Genomic DNA, 15,283 nt, shown 5'->3' with positions numbered 1-15,283 from the left:
CACTAGCTCACTGGAAATGGCAATAACAATATTCATTAATATGACTCAGAGGACCAGAAATCACAGCATGGAATTCCTTCTTTTTGTGACAGCCATAGCTGGGCTCCATGGCATGACCAGAAAGGTAACACTACTTTCCCATCACTGTCTCCCTTTTCTGGGGTGGGGTGGGGGTGCATGGACACATGCTGCTGAGGAAACAGACATGCTTTCACAGTCACAGCCCTGCAGCTGGGCCAGCCAAGGATTCCCTTTGGGAGCATGGAGCCACAGACCAAAGGAAAGAGCATGTGCAATGCCCCATGCTAGGCAGCACCCACTCTCTCCACAAGTGCTTCATCCAGAAGGATGATGTTGGGCACTACCAAAACCCACTGACATCACTGGGAGGTCCACGTGCCCAGTACATCTTGGATCAAGCCCCAATCTGCTCTCTTAAAAGCCACCACAACAGACACAGTCAGCTGAGATGTCTCCTGAAAACAAACTGTGGATCTTCTGATCCAGACATGCCAGCTGAGGCTCTGAGTACAGCTGGTAACAAATGTTCCCTGCTTTATTTCATCAGTGTTGCAATGATAGGAAATTGCCAAAGAGAAAACTCAAGATCATGTGCAATATCCTTTGTAAATAGAAAGATTAAGGCAAAAGGAAAAAAAACCACAACACCCCACCAATGCCACAATGTAACTGGATCATCCTGCTGCTAAACCTGCTCCCTCCCTACCCTGTCTGGTTCTGCTCTCCTGCTTATTGCAGGTGAATGGTCCTTACCGAGCATGGGAGTTACAGGGAGACAAATCCCTGTCCTTACTTGAGGGACCTGTCTGCCTGACTCCCTGCACTGTGTGCAGTTTATTTTAGCAGACATAAACATGATGCCCAAGGTATGATTATTAACATACACAAAGGCATTTCAGAGGGCTGACATGGTAACCATCACTTCAGGGTACATGTGCAACAGCTGACAGTGGGCACTGTGACAAAGTAGAGCCAAGAATGGGCTGTACAGCTGAAGACAAGTGAAAATAAATGCCTTTTCCATGCTGCAGCCACTGGGTATGTTTGGTTTGCACTTTGGTGAACTTCAGGAAGGGGTTCATGGCAGTACAAGGCTGTGGTGCAGGCCACAACTTCCATACCAGGGACAGCCAAACAGCAAACCATCAAACTGCCCCTAGTACTGTGAGGCACTGGGCTGCCTTTCAGCCCTAAACATGAAACCAGCCACCTTCATGAGAAGGCATAAAAAGTTACACTTGGATAGGTAAGTAATCTTTTACCCTTGTATTCTAACTGCTAAGTGTACAGGAGTCAAAGGGATTACACATCTATATACCAGAGCCAGCATTTAGCTAGAGAGAAAGAATCATCAGATTTATAACAGTGGGTTTTTAAATATTCTTCACACTTCAGAAATGACAACAAAATGAAAACTTTGTAAAGAAACCTCTTTTCTCTGAAGCCAGCACCCAAATTAGTAAGTAGTACATGACATCAGTAGCTTCCCATGCATTTCATGCACTTTAACTTTTGCAAATAAACTAGATTTAGGTATTTTGCTTTTTTGTACTGCTGCACATTGGAATATGTCTGCACTCAGCAGCACAGAGGCCAGTCTAAAAATTAAGTAACAAAATTCTTCAAGCTACTGATTTTACTACTTCTAAATTAATAAAAAGAAAAACTTTCCAGCAGAACATGAGTATGTTTCTCAAAAAGTAAACATTTGAGCCCAAACTTGGCAGCTGCCAACAGAAGTCTGCACTGGTATGAGCTACTGCACAGTTCCACCAAGAGTGACAAATTGCTACCTTTACGATGCTGTCCCAAAGCTCCCAACCAGCATGTTAGGGTAGGATAAGCTCAAGCATGGCATCAGTTTACTCTGATCAACACTCAGAGATGTGTCACACTAACTCCTCTGTCAGCTACATCTTTGCTAATTTCAACAAACAAGTGACAATCAAGGTGACATAGGAAGTCTCAGTTGCAGGGGACAGTCTCAACAGATGTTTCTGTATCTAAGTTAAGTCACAAGACGTGTGAAAGGACAGAGCTTACTTTCTGTCCCAGCCTGTGCTAGCTGGTGCCAGCTACAGGAATTAACAGAATGCCATTGAGAAGTGTTCCAGCAGCATGGAAGCAGCCTGTGCTGACAATCAGGGGGAAGCACAGCAGGCTGGAAACATACCAGTGACTGACATGTTACTGTCACTAGGATCAAGCTGCCAGGCCTTATCTCAACAGGAAAAGCTACAAATACATGTTTCCCACTGGTGTTACAAGTTAAACCACTGACAAATACCAGGCAGAGGGACAAGAGAAATGGTTCCTGTCTTATCTCTGTCACTTTAAGTTCTGGAACTAGAAGCAGAAGGTGAACACAGCACTGTTAAAAAAAAAAAAAAAAAAAAAAAAAAGAAAGAAAAAAATTTTAAAAAATTAAGCAATTCCCTGAAGAATTCAGGTGGCTTTCTGGAGCAGAGGAGCAGTCACCACATAGAGAAGGGGTCCCTGGATTGATTTCTACATACTTGCCTGGACCTCACAGGCCTAGTGTTCTGCAATTTGTGTACATGTTGTGAAAGACTGAGTGAGCCTAGATGGAACTGAAAGGGAATACATTTCCTTCAGTTCTGATGATCCATTTGTTGAAATAGTTTATTTCCCTGGGGAACCTAACAGAGACAGCGAGACCAGCCCCTCCAGCAGAAGTGGTTGAAGTTCTACTGACAACTTAATGGAATAGCTTTTATTCTGTAACATCTTCCCTCTCGTTTCAAAGTGATTTGCTTGGCTTGTGAAAAACAAGTTTCCTTTTACACACACTCAGCCTCACACACCACAATCTCTTTGTTCTCCCCTCCCACCTCTCTCCAGCACCATCCCTCTGGTCTTCTTCAGGAAGGAAAGCAACAGGCAGGCAGTTGTATTGCAGCTAACAGCAGTGCAAGTATCTACCTAGACTGTTACAGTGAAGTTCAGACTGGAGGGCAGTCTTGTTCAGAGTGATTTCAGACATGACAGTCTCCTAACAGAGCTTACAATGCAGATCCAGGAAACAAAGCCCTCTCCTTCCCACCACAACCTGCAGCCTTCCCCAGTCAGGGGACATAGTGGGCACTGGAACAGGTGCACAAAGATATAAAGCCATGCAGATTAAGGAATGTCTGAGCAACGACTGAACTAGGTCTTTTTAATTAGTCTTTGATTAGATTAGCCACACCTTTGCAGGAAAGTCAGTTGTTAATAATTCACTGCAGTGCAAACAGGCAGCTTCCATGCTACCTCTGCAAGTCTCCAGGTGCAATAAGGGGGTCCCTCACCACAGGCAGAGTGGGTGCAGAGAAGGTACCAGAAGAAACACCTACTGCAAACACAACAGGTATTTATAAATTCACATACAGCTCTCCTGTTTCAGGAGATTAACTGTGGTTAGCAAAAGGGATGGGAACTTTGTAGGATGTACAGCCACACAGGGTTCCTGCCTTTGAGTCTACAGAACTAGTATCTAGGCTGCCTTCTTTTTAAAGGCAAAAGAAGCTATCCAGAACAGCTTTCATATCCTGTATGCCTCTTGGTTAGAGACTAGGCATGGTGATCTGCCACTATTCTAGAAAACAAAGCATGAACTATATGTATTTGGCTGCTGAGAAAGAACCAAAAACTTTAGCAAACTGTGGTGTGAGCTTGTGCTCCTAGTCAGATGTGACTTGCTGTGGATGAAACATGCTTTATATGATTAATCCTTTTCCTTATGATATTGAGGATACAGATATAAGAGGTAGCAAGTCAAAGAAATATTAAAAAATAACAGAGATGTCTTCCTGCATTATGCCTGTGCAGTCATATTTGAAAGAAACTGAAAAATAATCCATCATTTCCCTTGAGAAGCAAGGAAGCTTTAATAAAACCACAAGATGCTTGAAAAGAGATGCTGGATGTTCTTTAGAAAGCTGATAGCCAAGTCATTATGCAAAGTACCAGTAAAAGAGCAAGTGTGTAGAACCCACTGAGATCCCAGTTTAAATTATTGCTGGACCCAAGTACTTAATGGGAGGAAAACTTCTGCTTCCATTGCAGAGTAACAGAAAGTGTTACTAAAGTAAACTGTCTGCAGGAGACCTTTTCTACATGGCTAGACTATTCTAAGCCCTATAAGAGCAACAATTGTACATTCAGACCTTTGTTTATTATTGATGGGGTTTTTTGTTTGTTTGTGTTCATTTAATCTCCAATGAGTTTTCAGAATTTAACTCCTTTTTAGAGATCTTTCCAATGGTATCAAGCAAGTTCTCCCAGTGAACACTTGTATTTCTTGTACAGATTGTACAGTTGAACATGATGGGAGAAGCACAATATTATATTTTTAATAATATTGGTAAACTATGATTAAAATAAATCTCAATTGCCAAAATCTTGTAAAGCCAGAAGCTTTCCTCTTTGCTTCTTTGTAGATGTGATTGTGCAACAGGCCTCAGCTACCTTTCTTCTGGTTTCACCATTTCAGTGAAGGGTGATTCTCCCTTTAGGAAGAGGGATGCCTGCAGGCACAGCCAGCATGAATGCTTAGAATGGTTTGGGGACTTTGGCTCAGAGCATAGAGAGGGTAAAACCAACATCTGAAATTGCTCTTGTCTACCTCCAGCAGGGTGGAAGCCAGCATGTCATCAGTACAAGAGGCATCCTCAGTTCTGGAAGGCCTAAGGAGACTGATTGTATCAAATGACTGGGCTCTTGGAGGACTAGTGGTGATCAGCACCTTCTGTCTTGTTTTTGTAGCTCTGCTCTTATTTGCTGCCATCTTTGGGTGCTGCTCATCCCCAAGGCACAAAGGGAGTGGGGTATAAACAGTGAAGCTGAGATGCAGGACTGAGGCCCTGCAGCTAAGCAAGAATCAGGCCAGATTGTGTTGTTCATCAACAGTCTTCTCACCTTCACTCCTTGGGTGGTTATTTCTCCCCATGCAACTTTGCTACATCAACAGCAAGGCACCAATGCCAGCAAGTTGTTCTGCCAGCCCACAGCAAACTCCAGGCTGCCTGCATTCAGGACCTACATGACTAGCCAAATACCAAAGTCAACTCATGCCTGATTTTCATCTTTCAAGCAAAACCACCACTTAGAGGTGGCAAATGGTCAACCACCACCTAGAACTGATAAAGATGTCTTCCACTGCTGCAGTTACATGGGCTTTGTTCCATCTTGCAAATGGGCAACAGGAAACTCTGACCAGCAGAAGCTTTGTCTAAGCCCACTCTCTAAAAGCAGCTCATACCACTATTCTCCTGTCATACTCAGACAATGGCCTAAATATACTATGCAAAAACTTGCTTGCCAGTATGTAAGTCTGTCTTTATTTGTTCTTTTTTACAATCTTGCAAGGTCAGTTTGCTTTCACTGTTTGGATAGTGAATAGAACTGTATTAATTCAAAATCTAAAAAAGAAATGCAACATGGCATCTGGGTCTCCTGTACAGTTCTGAGCAGGGAAGTCAGGCAGTGGTGCTGCAAGATCTGACTCTGGGATGTTATACAGCAGGAAGAACATACCACGCTGGGGAAGGGAAGAAAGAGTAAAGGAGACAGGATTTCTAATTAGGTCAGTGATATTCCCTTGCAGAAATCTCTCTTACGTACCCAGTGAAATCCTATTCCATTGCTATTCATCAGAGCAAGAAGGAATCTTTTCTCTCTGTCCTTGCTCAGTCCTCACTGCTGCAGAGCAGCTCTCAAGAAGGGCCTCACACCAGAGAGCACTTGGGCTCTTCACAGCATGTGTGAAGTGGAAGATGCTGTGAGATGGTTACATGGAGTTTAATTCATGTCCTCACTGGAGCACTACCCTGGAACATCCTGTGACTGCTTCTGGCTAACTGTAAGGTTAGTTCAGTGATCCCATTCCAGTTCTTATAGCACTAGTGTCCATTCCTAGAAATGACTGTCACAACTAACTCTATAGGTAACCAGCTCAGACATCAAGAAGAAACATATGAAGGCAAGGTTTCCTGGCATTAGCATCTAACCAGAGAGACAGAGCTGCCTCTCAGATTATACAAAACCCAGACACAAACAGCCAGCTGGCCACTCACTGCGAGCTAGTAACACACACCAGAAGGATCAGAGGTTCTTAGCCAAGTGAGTGGATCCAGCTCTTATAGCAAGGAGCCTCCTAGCTACTTCCCAGAATCACCTTGACTTTGGGCAAAGAAATGCTCCTTCAAGTGCCTTGGGACTATTAAGTGTTGTGCCATACTTTAGTACAAGCAAGAGTCTCCCAGAATGACCTCATAAAACTAGGATTTGTTTACCAAACATGACCACAGGGAGAGAGCATGTTCACCCAGGCATCAGGAAAGAAGCACAAGTTACAGTCACACCGAAGAAGTTGCCCTAAACACAAGTGCAAAAAATGAAACAAAATGCAGACTTGAAAGCAAGAAGCATGTTGACCATTTTCAGTTAGTGAACACATACTGCTCCCTTACTGACAAAATTCTAGCTTTGATGTCTTATCCGGCATAGAATAGCAATTAGTACAATTACAGCTCACAAGTCATGAACTAAACCTGAACAATGCATGTTGTGGTTGCTAGTCTGCATTTAGATTGGGCATGTCCATAATTTGAGCCTGTTTCTGAAGCATTCTAAGCACCATGAGCTCCTTCTAAGGTCAATGAAATCACAGATACCTTGTACTTTAGAGAGTGCAGCCCCTGAGATTGAGAGAAACATGAAATCTAAATGCTTCCAGCCTGTGCCCATTAGGCTGTTTCTCTCAGAAGAGAAGTGAGGTAGAGAAGGAGGAAAAAGTCCAAACAAAAGCAAATGCAACTAAGTCAACCCATCATCAAAGGTAGAACATTCACAGCCAACATCTCCATTAACTCCAAGGTGGGAGTGAGCGAGACACGTCTCAGGGACACCAGCTTCAGCTCAGACAGCAAAGTACCAGATTAATTCAGTATATTTTTTTTCTCCTTGACATGCAAGATCTCAGCGATTACAGGGCCTGGGAAGGGACAGGACATGGTTTCTCCAACATTAAACAGAGTTTGAAAGTAGCACACTCACCCCAGCTCCTCGCAGAAGTTCACAATGGCATCAAAAGCTGTCATCACAGCCTTGTCAGATTCCTTTAAGGTGCCTTTTTTTTCCTGAAAGTAGACAGGGACAATAACTAATAAAGGGATTTCAATATAAACAGCTAAAGAAACTCTAGTGATGACCAAATCCAACCCTTCTGATCAATATGGCAAAGAGATGCAGACACCACCCTGTGCCTGCTCCATACTTCTGCTCTCCCATGTCTCTGTGATAGGACTGGGATTGGGTCTGGCAGCCCTTTCCCTTCCTGCTGTCCCTTGAAATGGGGCTACATGCAGCTCTAGACCCAGAAAAACTCCTTTCATCTTTACATATTCAGAGGTCAGTGCAGGCAAGAAGCAAACACCGGATCAGGGCAAAGGCAGGTGGATACTATTGTGCAGCTCTTACTTGGATGTTAGAGAGCTCCTTCTTGATCAGGAAGCTGACTTGATCCCGGTCATTCCTTGAGTAATAGAGGCGGCAGCAGGATGGCTTCCCATCCCTCCCAGCTCTCCCAGATTCTTGGTAATATCCAGCCATTGACTTAGCAATGTTCCAGTGAGCAACAAATCTGCATGGGGGAGGTAAAACAACATCAAACACAAGGCTACAGGGTTCTCAGATCACTGTACACATGATTGGGTTGTTTGTGGACATCAACAGCAGTAAAAAACAGGAGAACGAAAGCACAGAAGACAGGATTTAGCAGAGCAAGGCACAGTGATTAAGCACACAGAACTGTAAGTCCTCTTTACACACAAGACAACAAGGAAAGCAGCAGAGCTGTGAGAAAACAAATGCACCTGAACAACATGTGAGCAGGATGTCACTCCAAATGGATGGAAAAGAATGAGCACATGAATATCCCAAGAGTGAGAATAATGACACTGATTGAAGGAGTTTGGGAGATTTTACCATCAAATAAAGAAAGGTCCTATTTATTTTGTGGAACACAAGTTGAATGTGACAGAACAGAATTTGAAATACTCAATTTTAAAAAGACACTTCTTTGCCAAGAAAGTCAGCATGGGAAATTCTGCCTCACCAAGCTCACTTGCAGATGAAGGCAATCTTCCTGGCCAGCAAACATGACCATGAATCACTACTAAATGGTATGTAATCTCTGAAGGAAGGTTTTCAACACACCACTGCAAGACTGCTTTAAACCTGCTTGTACCTGAGTATTCAGCAATACAGCTTATACCTGTGTTGAGAGGATTTTACAATACAGTAACACTGCCAACATTTCAACCAGTCTGCCTCAAAACCTGCATGTCCCAGAGGCAGGTATGATGCATATGGGTGTGGCTGAGAGTAAATTACAAAAAACCAAGCAAACATGTTTCTCCAAACACAAACAGGAACAGGCCAGGCAGGAAGTATCAGAACCTGACATGTTTAATCCCCATCAGGAAGTTTACTGAAGAAATTGATAAATAATCACAAACAAAACTGAGCAGTGAAGAGAGGAGCAGGTTCCATCAGAAAAAGACACACCACCTGTTTTCCCTTTTGTCCAGAAAAGTCACCTCCAGAACTTGTTAGACCTGATCTTAGTTGATAAAATATGCATTAATATCCAGAACTCTGCCAACATAGTGAAAGCTAAGCAGCAGTTCACTACTGCCTGGGCTTAGGTATAACAGCCTTTAAACTATTAACAAAGATCCTGTAAAGAGTCACTCTAACTCCATTCCTTGGAAAGTAACCGTATTACAAGCATAATTTCAGGTGCATTTCCCTCTCAATCAGCCCTATGCATTTCAGTGACTCTTGCTTTTCTTAATGACCACTGTACTGAACAGAGTGGTTTTAGCAGGTCATTAGTTCATGCTGCTATCCAAGGAGACTTCTCAGTTGTCTGCTGGGTAACACACATCACGCAGTAAATCAGTCAGTCATTGCTATGGGATCCTGCTACCTGTCAGCACCATGGTACAGCCAGAAGGATGGCACTGTTGTGGATTGATGGGATTGCCTCAGTGATGTCCTGCCCCTCTCCCACAGTGTTCAGAGCAATAGCTTTATGTGGATTTTAGCAGGAAGGTTGGAACCTGGTTATCTTTAAGGTCCCTTCCAACCTTAACCATTCTATGATTCTGTGATTTTTGGAGTAAACATTAGGTCTGTGATGGGTGTTGTCTGATCTGCACCTGAGTTACCCCTCTACCAAGCAGCTCACAGTTCTACCTCAGCACAGCTACACAGCAGTGCAGGAATTCTAATAACATGGTGCAATTATGGCGACTGTTAGAAGTCCCAGAGGAACAGCAGTTGAAAACACGTGCAAAATTTCTTTCCTTGGACTGAAGCTGTATTTTTTTTGCATGATTATTGCCATTTGTGAACTGCTATTTTTCCCCACTGCACTGAAAAAGGGGATCTCTAAAAAAAACAACTGGCTCTGACTATTTTTAGTAGAGGGTATATGAATTATTTTAGGTGCAGTTTTTCTTCCCACTGCTTTTTAACAGCAATTATTGCACTAGGAGAAATGAAAGAGACAGCTGTGATTGCATCAAGATGGCTTTTTGTGAAACCCTGGAGGGTGTGGCAAAAAAACCAAGCATTCCTCCAACTTTTTTGGTTTTGAAGATGACTAACAAAAGAGGAGCTCTGGTGCCTTGTTTTTCATTTCTTTACAAAACCCTTCCAGGTTTGTTTTTGCTGCTTCTAAGATTAAAACAACCCTCCAGCTCTGGTTTTGTGGGTTTTAGCAAGTGCTCATCTGGCATGTGATCAGATTTATCAGGTAACAGAAAGACTTAGGCTTTCCCTTCCCACTGCTCAGATTTCAGGCTCTGGTTGTGCACAACACTCAGCCTCACACACCTGACATTTGCTTTGTCTACTCCCATTCCAAAACTGATGGTTGCAACAATAACAGGGATCTTCTCCTCCATCCATTCATTCTGGACTGAAGTCCTCTCAGCTGCCTTGAGTCCTGGGAAAGGAAAAAGAAGAAAAGAAACCACAACAAAAAAAAAAAAGAAGAAAAAAAAAAAAGAAAAAGAACAAAAAAGAAATTAGAATTTTCTTCCTCCTCCACTCCCCCCACCAGTAAAACTGACTGGGTACACACTCTTCTCTGCCCATGTTTAAACTGGCGTGTGACCAAGCAGAAGTCAGCAGCAGCTGTTTCTATTCCAAAGAGAAAAATTCAGATCCCTCCTGGGATAAAAGCAGTGGTTATATTTAGGCCATGCAAGATCCAGCAAGACCAACAGTCCTGGAGTGAAGGGAATGCTGAAGGCCCCACACTTACCTCCCAGACCTGAGGCATGAGCATCAGACACATCACAGACCATGCCTAGAAAGCTGGTAGCCCCAAGCAAGCTCTAAAGGTGGGACAGTTCAGTTCTACCAGCTACTGAGAGGTACAGCCTCCAATACCTGCATGATAGGCCTTGGCTTTCACTCCTCGGTAGCTCAGCTCAATAGCCAACTGGTCACACACGTCCCTCGTCCTGCAGTACACGATGCCACAACCAGAGTACACCTGGGCAGATAGGAGAGAAGTCCATGACACTGTCTGAAGACAATCAACAAAGCTGCAGTCATCAGGACAGTGGAGACAGGAGGGGTGCCTAAAGCTCATCTCTTCTACAAGCTGATTTCTCCAGCTAATGAAAGATACTGCTGCAGCACAGGAGGAAATCAGACATAAAGAGAGTTTCCTTACAAGTCCTACAACACCCAACATCGACCAAAAATGGTTCCCCAATCCTCCACCAGTGGGCACAAGGCAAAAAGCATTCTCTCTCAAATAAAACTCAAGTGCAGAGGCTACAACTGAGTCGCTAAAATTTATCTGGGGAATTAGTGTTAGAGCAGGAAATTCAATACAACACTTCAAATGCTCCTGTTCACCCTTGCCACAGTAGAAGGGCAGAACACCATCAATCATATAATCATCACCTGGGACATGACAAGCTAAATGCTGGTTGCATATTCCTAATCCATTTTCTTTCAGACTAATAACTCTCTGAGGACAACTCTGGAAGTCTTGCAGCCTTCACTATTTTAGAGGAACTGCAAAACATAGAAGATCACTTGCCTTCCAGGGACCTCCTCCTTCCCTCCCACAGACCTGTGAGGGCCATACCAAGCACTGGAAGGTCAGTGACCATTAAGGTAGCTTCTGTTCAGTTGATCCTCCTTCCCCAAATGTAAAACCTACCCCAGTGGTGTCCTTCACTTGAAGTGCCTTCAGACAGAAGTCCTTCAGGTTGGCATATGCATCAGTCAGGAGCTCTTTGAACTGCACATCATAGAACAAGTTAGATCTGAAGCACGGAGTCTTAAATGTGGAGAGTGGCTGCTTTAGCTTAAGTGCTGCCACAATGTCCTCCTGGACCTGCTTGGTGGCAGTGGCAGTCAGGGCAACACAGGGTGTGCCGGGGATGCGGGCGCGCAGGCTGCCCAGCCGCAGGTAGTCGGGGCGGAAATCGTGTCCCCACTGGGACACACAATGAGCTTCATCGATGACCAGGTAGGACAGGAGGTTTCGGGACACCAGGGAGTTGAGCGTGGGTTGGAAGGAAAAGGCAGCTGCCATCTCTGGGGTGATGTACAGGAGTTTTACTTTGGGCTTCTCACTTGCTAAGTCAGCCAGGATGGTCTTCTTTTCCTGGGCAGAAAGCTTGGAGTTCAGAGAGCAGGCTTTGATCTTCAGAGCCAGCAAGTGATCCACTTGATCCTAGGGTAAATACAAGATTAAAACTAAATGAAAAGCAAATGGAAATAAAGAAAGTCACCATCACCTAGAAAGACTACTAGGCAAAGCCAGGTGATGCCCCAACTTCCACCTCCAGGGCTGAGTCTCAGGACAACATACACCTACAGTCCAGGTATTTAGAACTTCAACTCTAGATGTCTTTCTGTTCAACTGTGAAAATATCTATCCAGCTCTTACATCTAACAGCATTTTTATGCATCCATTCAATTTAAGACCATTCCATTTAAGACAGCCCTTTTGCTGCTGGGGAACACTGGCAGGGATCTGTGCAAAATAACCCACCATAGCCACAGTGATCTGAAACCAGCCACCAACACCTCCAAGGAATTAAGACTAGCAACTCGTCACAGATGGAAGATGAACACCACCACCCTGCAGTCACAGAGTGCATTTCATTCCAAAATAACTAAGGGATGTTATAAACACAGCTGAGACAGGATGAAATACAAGGATCATGCAAATCACCAGTGAACAGAACCAACTCTAGATGAAAATCATGCCATGAAAACCATGAAGAAAACATGGCATCATATCCAGATCCATCCAGATGAACCCTGGGCATACAAATCCACCCCCCTAACCCTGCACTGAGCTACTCACTTGCATTGACTAGCACATCCCATTTCAGAAGGTATGAATAGCCCTGAAAAACTGGTACCTCCTAACTTCTCTCAAAACCTGGTTTCAGTGATTGATTTAATATCCCCTGTTCTCTGTTCACAAAGTCAGCTCCCAGCCTTCCCTATAATAAACTAGACAGACTAAGCTCTTCAAGTTCAGCTACACTGAAACATATCACGGTCATTTCAGGCATGGCCACTCCCTCTCAGGCCCTGATGAGATGTCTGAAGGTTCACACCTTCACAACAGCTCTGTTCCCTAAGGCTCAGTGAGCCACTCTCAACCTGCTTGTCACACTGACACATTCTGCTTCACTTGGAAATCTTATCAATGGTCATTTTTTTAACCTCCATTGAAGTGATAAAGTATTGTCTGTCAGAACTCCTCCCACTTGGAACAAATTCACTGTTTATAACACCTTTCTGAGATTTATCACCAAGCCTGCTCTTCATTCTTAATGCATGTTACATGGAGACTGTCTGGGAGATAAAAAAATGCCACAAAACCCAAACCAGCAGCCTACAACACCAGATGTCATGCAGTGCTAAACAGATGCTTTACAGAAGTCTAAGCAAGGCTACAGCTGCTCTCCCAGGGAGGTGCTTCTCCCAGCAGGTGATGAAACAATGAAAAAGGCAAATACAGAAAAAAAAGAAGTCTCACAGAGACTCAAGGAGCAGCTCAGCTAAACCAGCCTCTCCCCATAACAGAAAGACTGACTGCCACAGAAAGACATTTTGATGCAGATCAAATTAGGCCTTTAAAGGCAACTTCATCACTCCTGAAGGTGTCTATCTACAGGTAAAATGGCTGTTTTCTTCTGGGGAAAGATCCAGTTTGGTCTATTTGAGGTGCTCTGCTTTGCTGCTTCTGTACAGCACACTGGAGGTAAAGGACAACTGGGGAAAATGGAGCAAGGCTCAGTTATAAAAACCACCAGGTTATTATTAAAGAAGAAAACCCTCCTTTTAGAGAACTGCCTAATATCAGACCAGAGTTACTCTGCTCTGCAGCCAAGTTGCAGTCTCTTCACCTACCACCAGGGTAAGGAAAACACAACAGACATCAAGGGAATACAGGGGCAAGGCAAGAGCAAAGACTCGTGGGCAGAAGGACAAGAGGCAGCTGCTCCTCCAGCCTCTCCCAACCCCCTCACTGGCTGCTTTTCCACATCTAACAGGAGACAGTTACCTGAATCAGGGCAATCAGAGGTGAAATGACAATGGTGATGCCCACTGCCAGCACTGCAGGAAGCTGGTAGCACAAGGACTTCCCTGCCCCTGTGGGCATGCACACAAAGACATCCTTCTCGCCTGAAAAGACAACAGAAGAAAGCTCAAGGCTACTGAGAGGTGGCCAGGGCTCTGGCTGGAAAGGCAGGCAGAAAGGCTTGTAGTCTGGGAGACACAAAGTGTGTGTTTGGGGGGCATCCCAAGAAATGTCACCTCATGTTATGTTCTAAAAGCACAGCAATACTTTGTGTGCCTGGAGTGGTTTCCTTCAAAGAATCTCTGATTGCTTTGTAAACATTTAGAAACAGCCTTACAAAAGTACCAGAAGATACACAGAAACCAAGATAAAGAGAAGTTAAACAAGTTTTTCATGCTAATTCTCTTTCAGGTGAGCAGCTTTCATTTGTCTTGCAGAATTCCAGTTACAAAATCCCCAGCCCCATGACAGATCTTTACCACATTCTCTTAAAAGTTTATCCCAGAAGTGCAAGTTATAAGAAACAAGGGTTGGAAATCTCAACCACAGTCAGAAACTGTCACTACTGAGCAGTGACCACTTCAGTCAGGGAGATGCCCCTGAACAGTGTTACTAGGCAGACACCCTGCTGATAGAACACAGCTCCTGGCTGCTCTGCTGGCAACAGCCCATCTGCAGAGCTGCTGGAGAGAGAGGAAAACTGTGACTGTCCCCTGAGTGCTGGGTTTGACCCTGTTCTGATTCCCACTGTGAGATCTGCCAGGGGAGCTGGTGGTGGGCAGCCATACATGTGAGCTGCCTGTCCAGCCAACAGTGGGATGCTGGTGGGCACGTGGACACCAGGAGAATCATATTTCTGGAAACAGCCACATGATTCAGAGGACAGATCTAAACTATGCCAGGAAATCACATCTTCTGCTGGCATCATCTCTAACATTGCCTACAACAAGATGTTTACTCTGAAAATGTATACATGGACACAGTTTTGACCTCATCTGACCATAAACATGCTGGCAGGTGCCAGTGGAGACACCAGCAAGACTGCACGTTAAAGTTTCCTGTTTTCTGGTTGATGCCATGATGGGATTACAAAATAAACGTGAAGGGGAACAGGCAGGGCAGAGCTGTGCTCAGAGCTGTGCAGCACATGCTCCTGCTCCTTGGCTGCAGGAATGACCTCAGCCCAGAGAAGGGCTTGGAGAGCCAGGTGGTCCCACACAGTCCAGGTGACGTCTCCTCAAACCAGGTGTGATAGCAGCTCCTGCAGCATCACCTTCCCAGGAAGGCAGAAAACCAGGTGTGTGTCACACCTTTCCAAGGCTGGGCCTCACCTCTCACCACAGTCATGGTCGCACTCTCCTGCAGGGAAGTCTTGAAGGACTCGAAGCCAAAAACCTTCCGCAGCGTTTTCCTGACCCTGCCCTCCAGGCCGGGGGGAGCTGCGCTGCTCATCCTGGAGGGGCTGGGAACAGGGACAGGAACTCAGCCCACCCCGCCTCCCTGCCACCGGCACCAGCGCCCCGGGGCTGCCCCGCCAGGCTCCCCCCTTTTTTCTTCCCTCCTCCCCTCCCCAGGGATGTCACCCCGGAGCCCTCATGGAGCCCAGACCGGGCACAAAGCGGG

The 15,283-nt window shown here is 44.8% G+C and overlaps 1 protein-coding gene across 2 annotated transcripts in view; it reads right to left on the bottom strand.

The window, feature by feature from the left end:
• RECQL5 (RecQ protein-like 5) overlaps positions 1-15,118 on the bottom strand; it is a 36,887-nt gene extending 21,769 nt beyond the window's left edge. For both annotated transcript variants that reach the window (XR_719873.1, XM_010002644.1), the window contains exons 1-7: positions 14,992-15,118; positions 13,643-13,764; positions 11,273-11,791; positions 10,486-10,591; positions 9,925-10,036; positions 7,501-7,663; positions 7,078-7,160 (exon numbers count right to left, since the gene is read on the bottom strand). Coding sequence is in view for 1 of the 2 variants with exons in the window: in XM_010002644.1 (XP_010000946.1) it covers positions 7,078-7,160; positions 7,501-7,663; positions 9,925-10,036; positions 10,486-10,591; positions 11,273-11,791; positions 13,643-13,764; positions 14,992-15,112 (1,226 nt within the window). In the remaining variant the exon portion in view is untranslated. The remainder of the gene's footprint in view (positions 1-7,077; positions 7,161-7,500; positions 7,664-9,924; positions 10,037-10,485; positions 10,592-11,272; positions 11,792-13,642; positions 13,765-14,991) is intronic.
• Positions 15,119-15,283: the final 165 nt, after the last annotated feature.

The sequence above is a fragment of the Chaetura pelagica genome, unplaced genomic scaffold (genome assembly GCF_000747805.2).
Source record: "Chaetura pelagica isolate M959 unplaced genomic scaffold, ChaPel_1.0 scaffold47, whole genome shotgun sequence".
Taxonomy (NCBI): domain Eukaryota; kingdom Metazoa; phylum Chordata; class Aves; order Apodiformes; family Apodidae; genus Chaetura; species Chaetura pelagica.
Note: the sequence above shows the minus strand (reverse complement) of the source record. Positions and strands in the feature narration are given on the sequence as shown.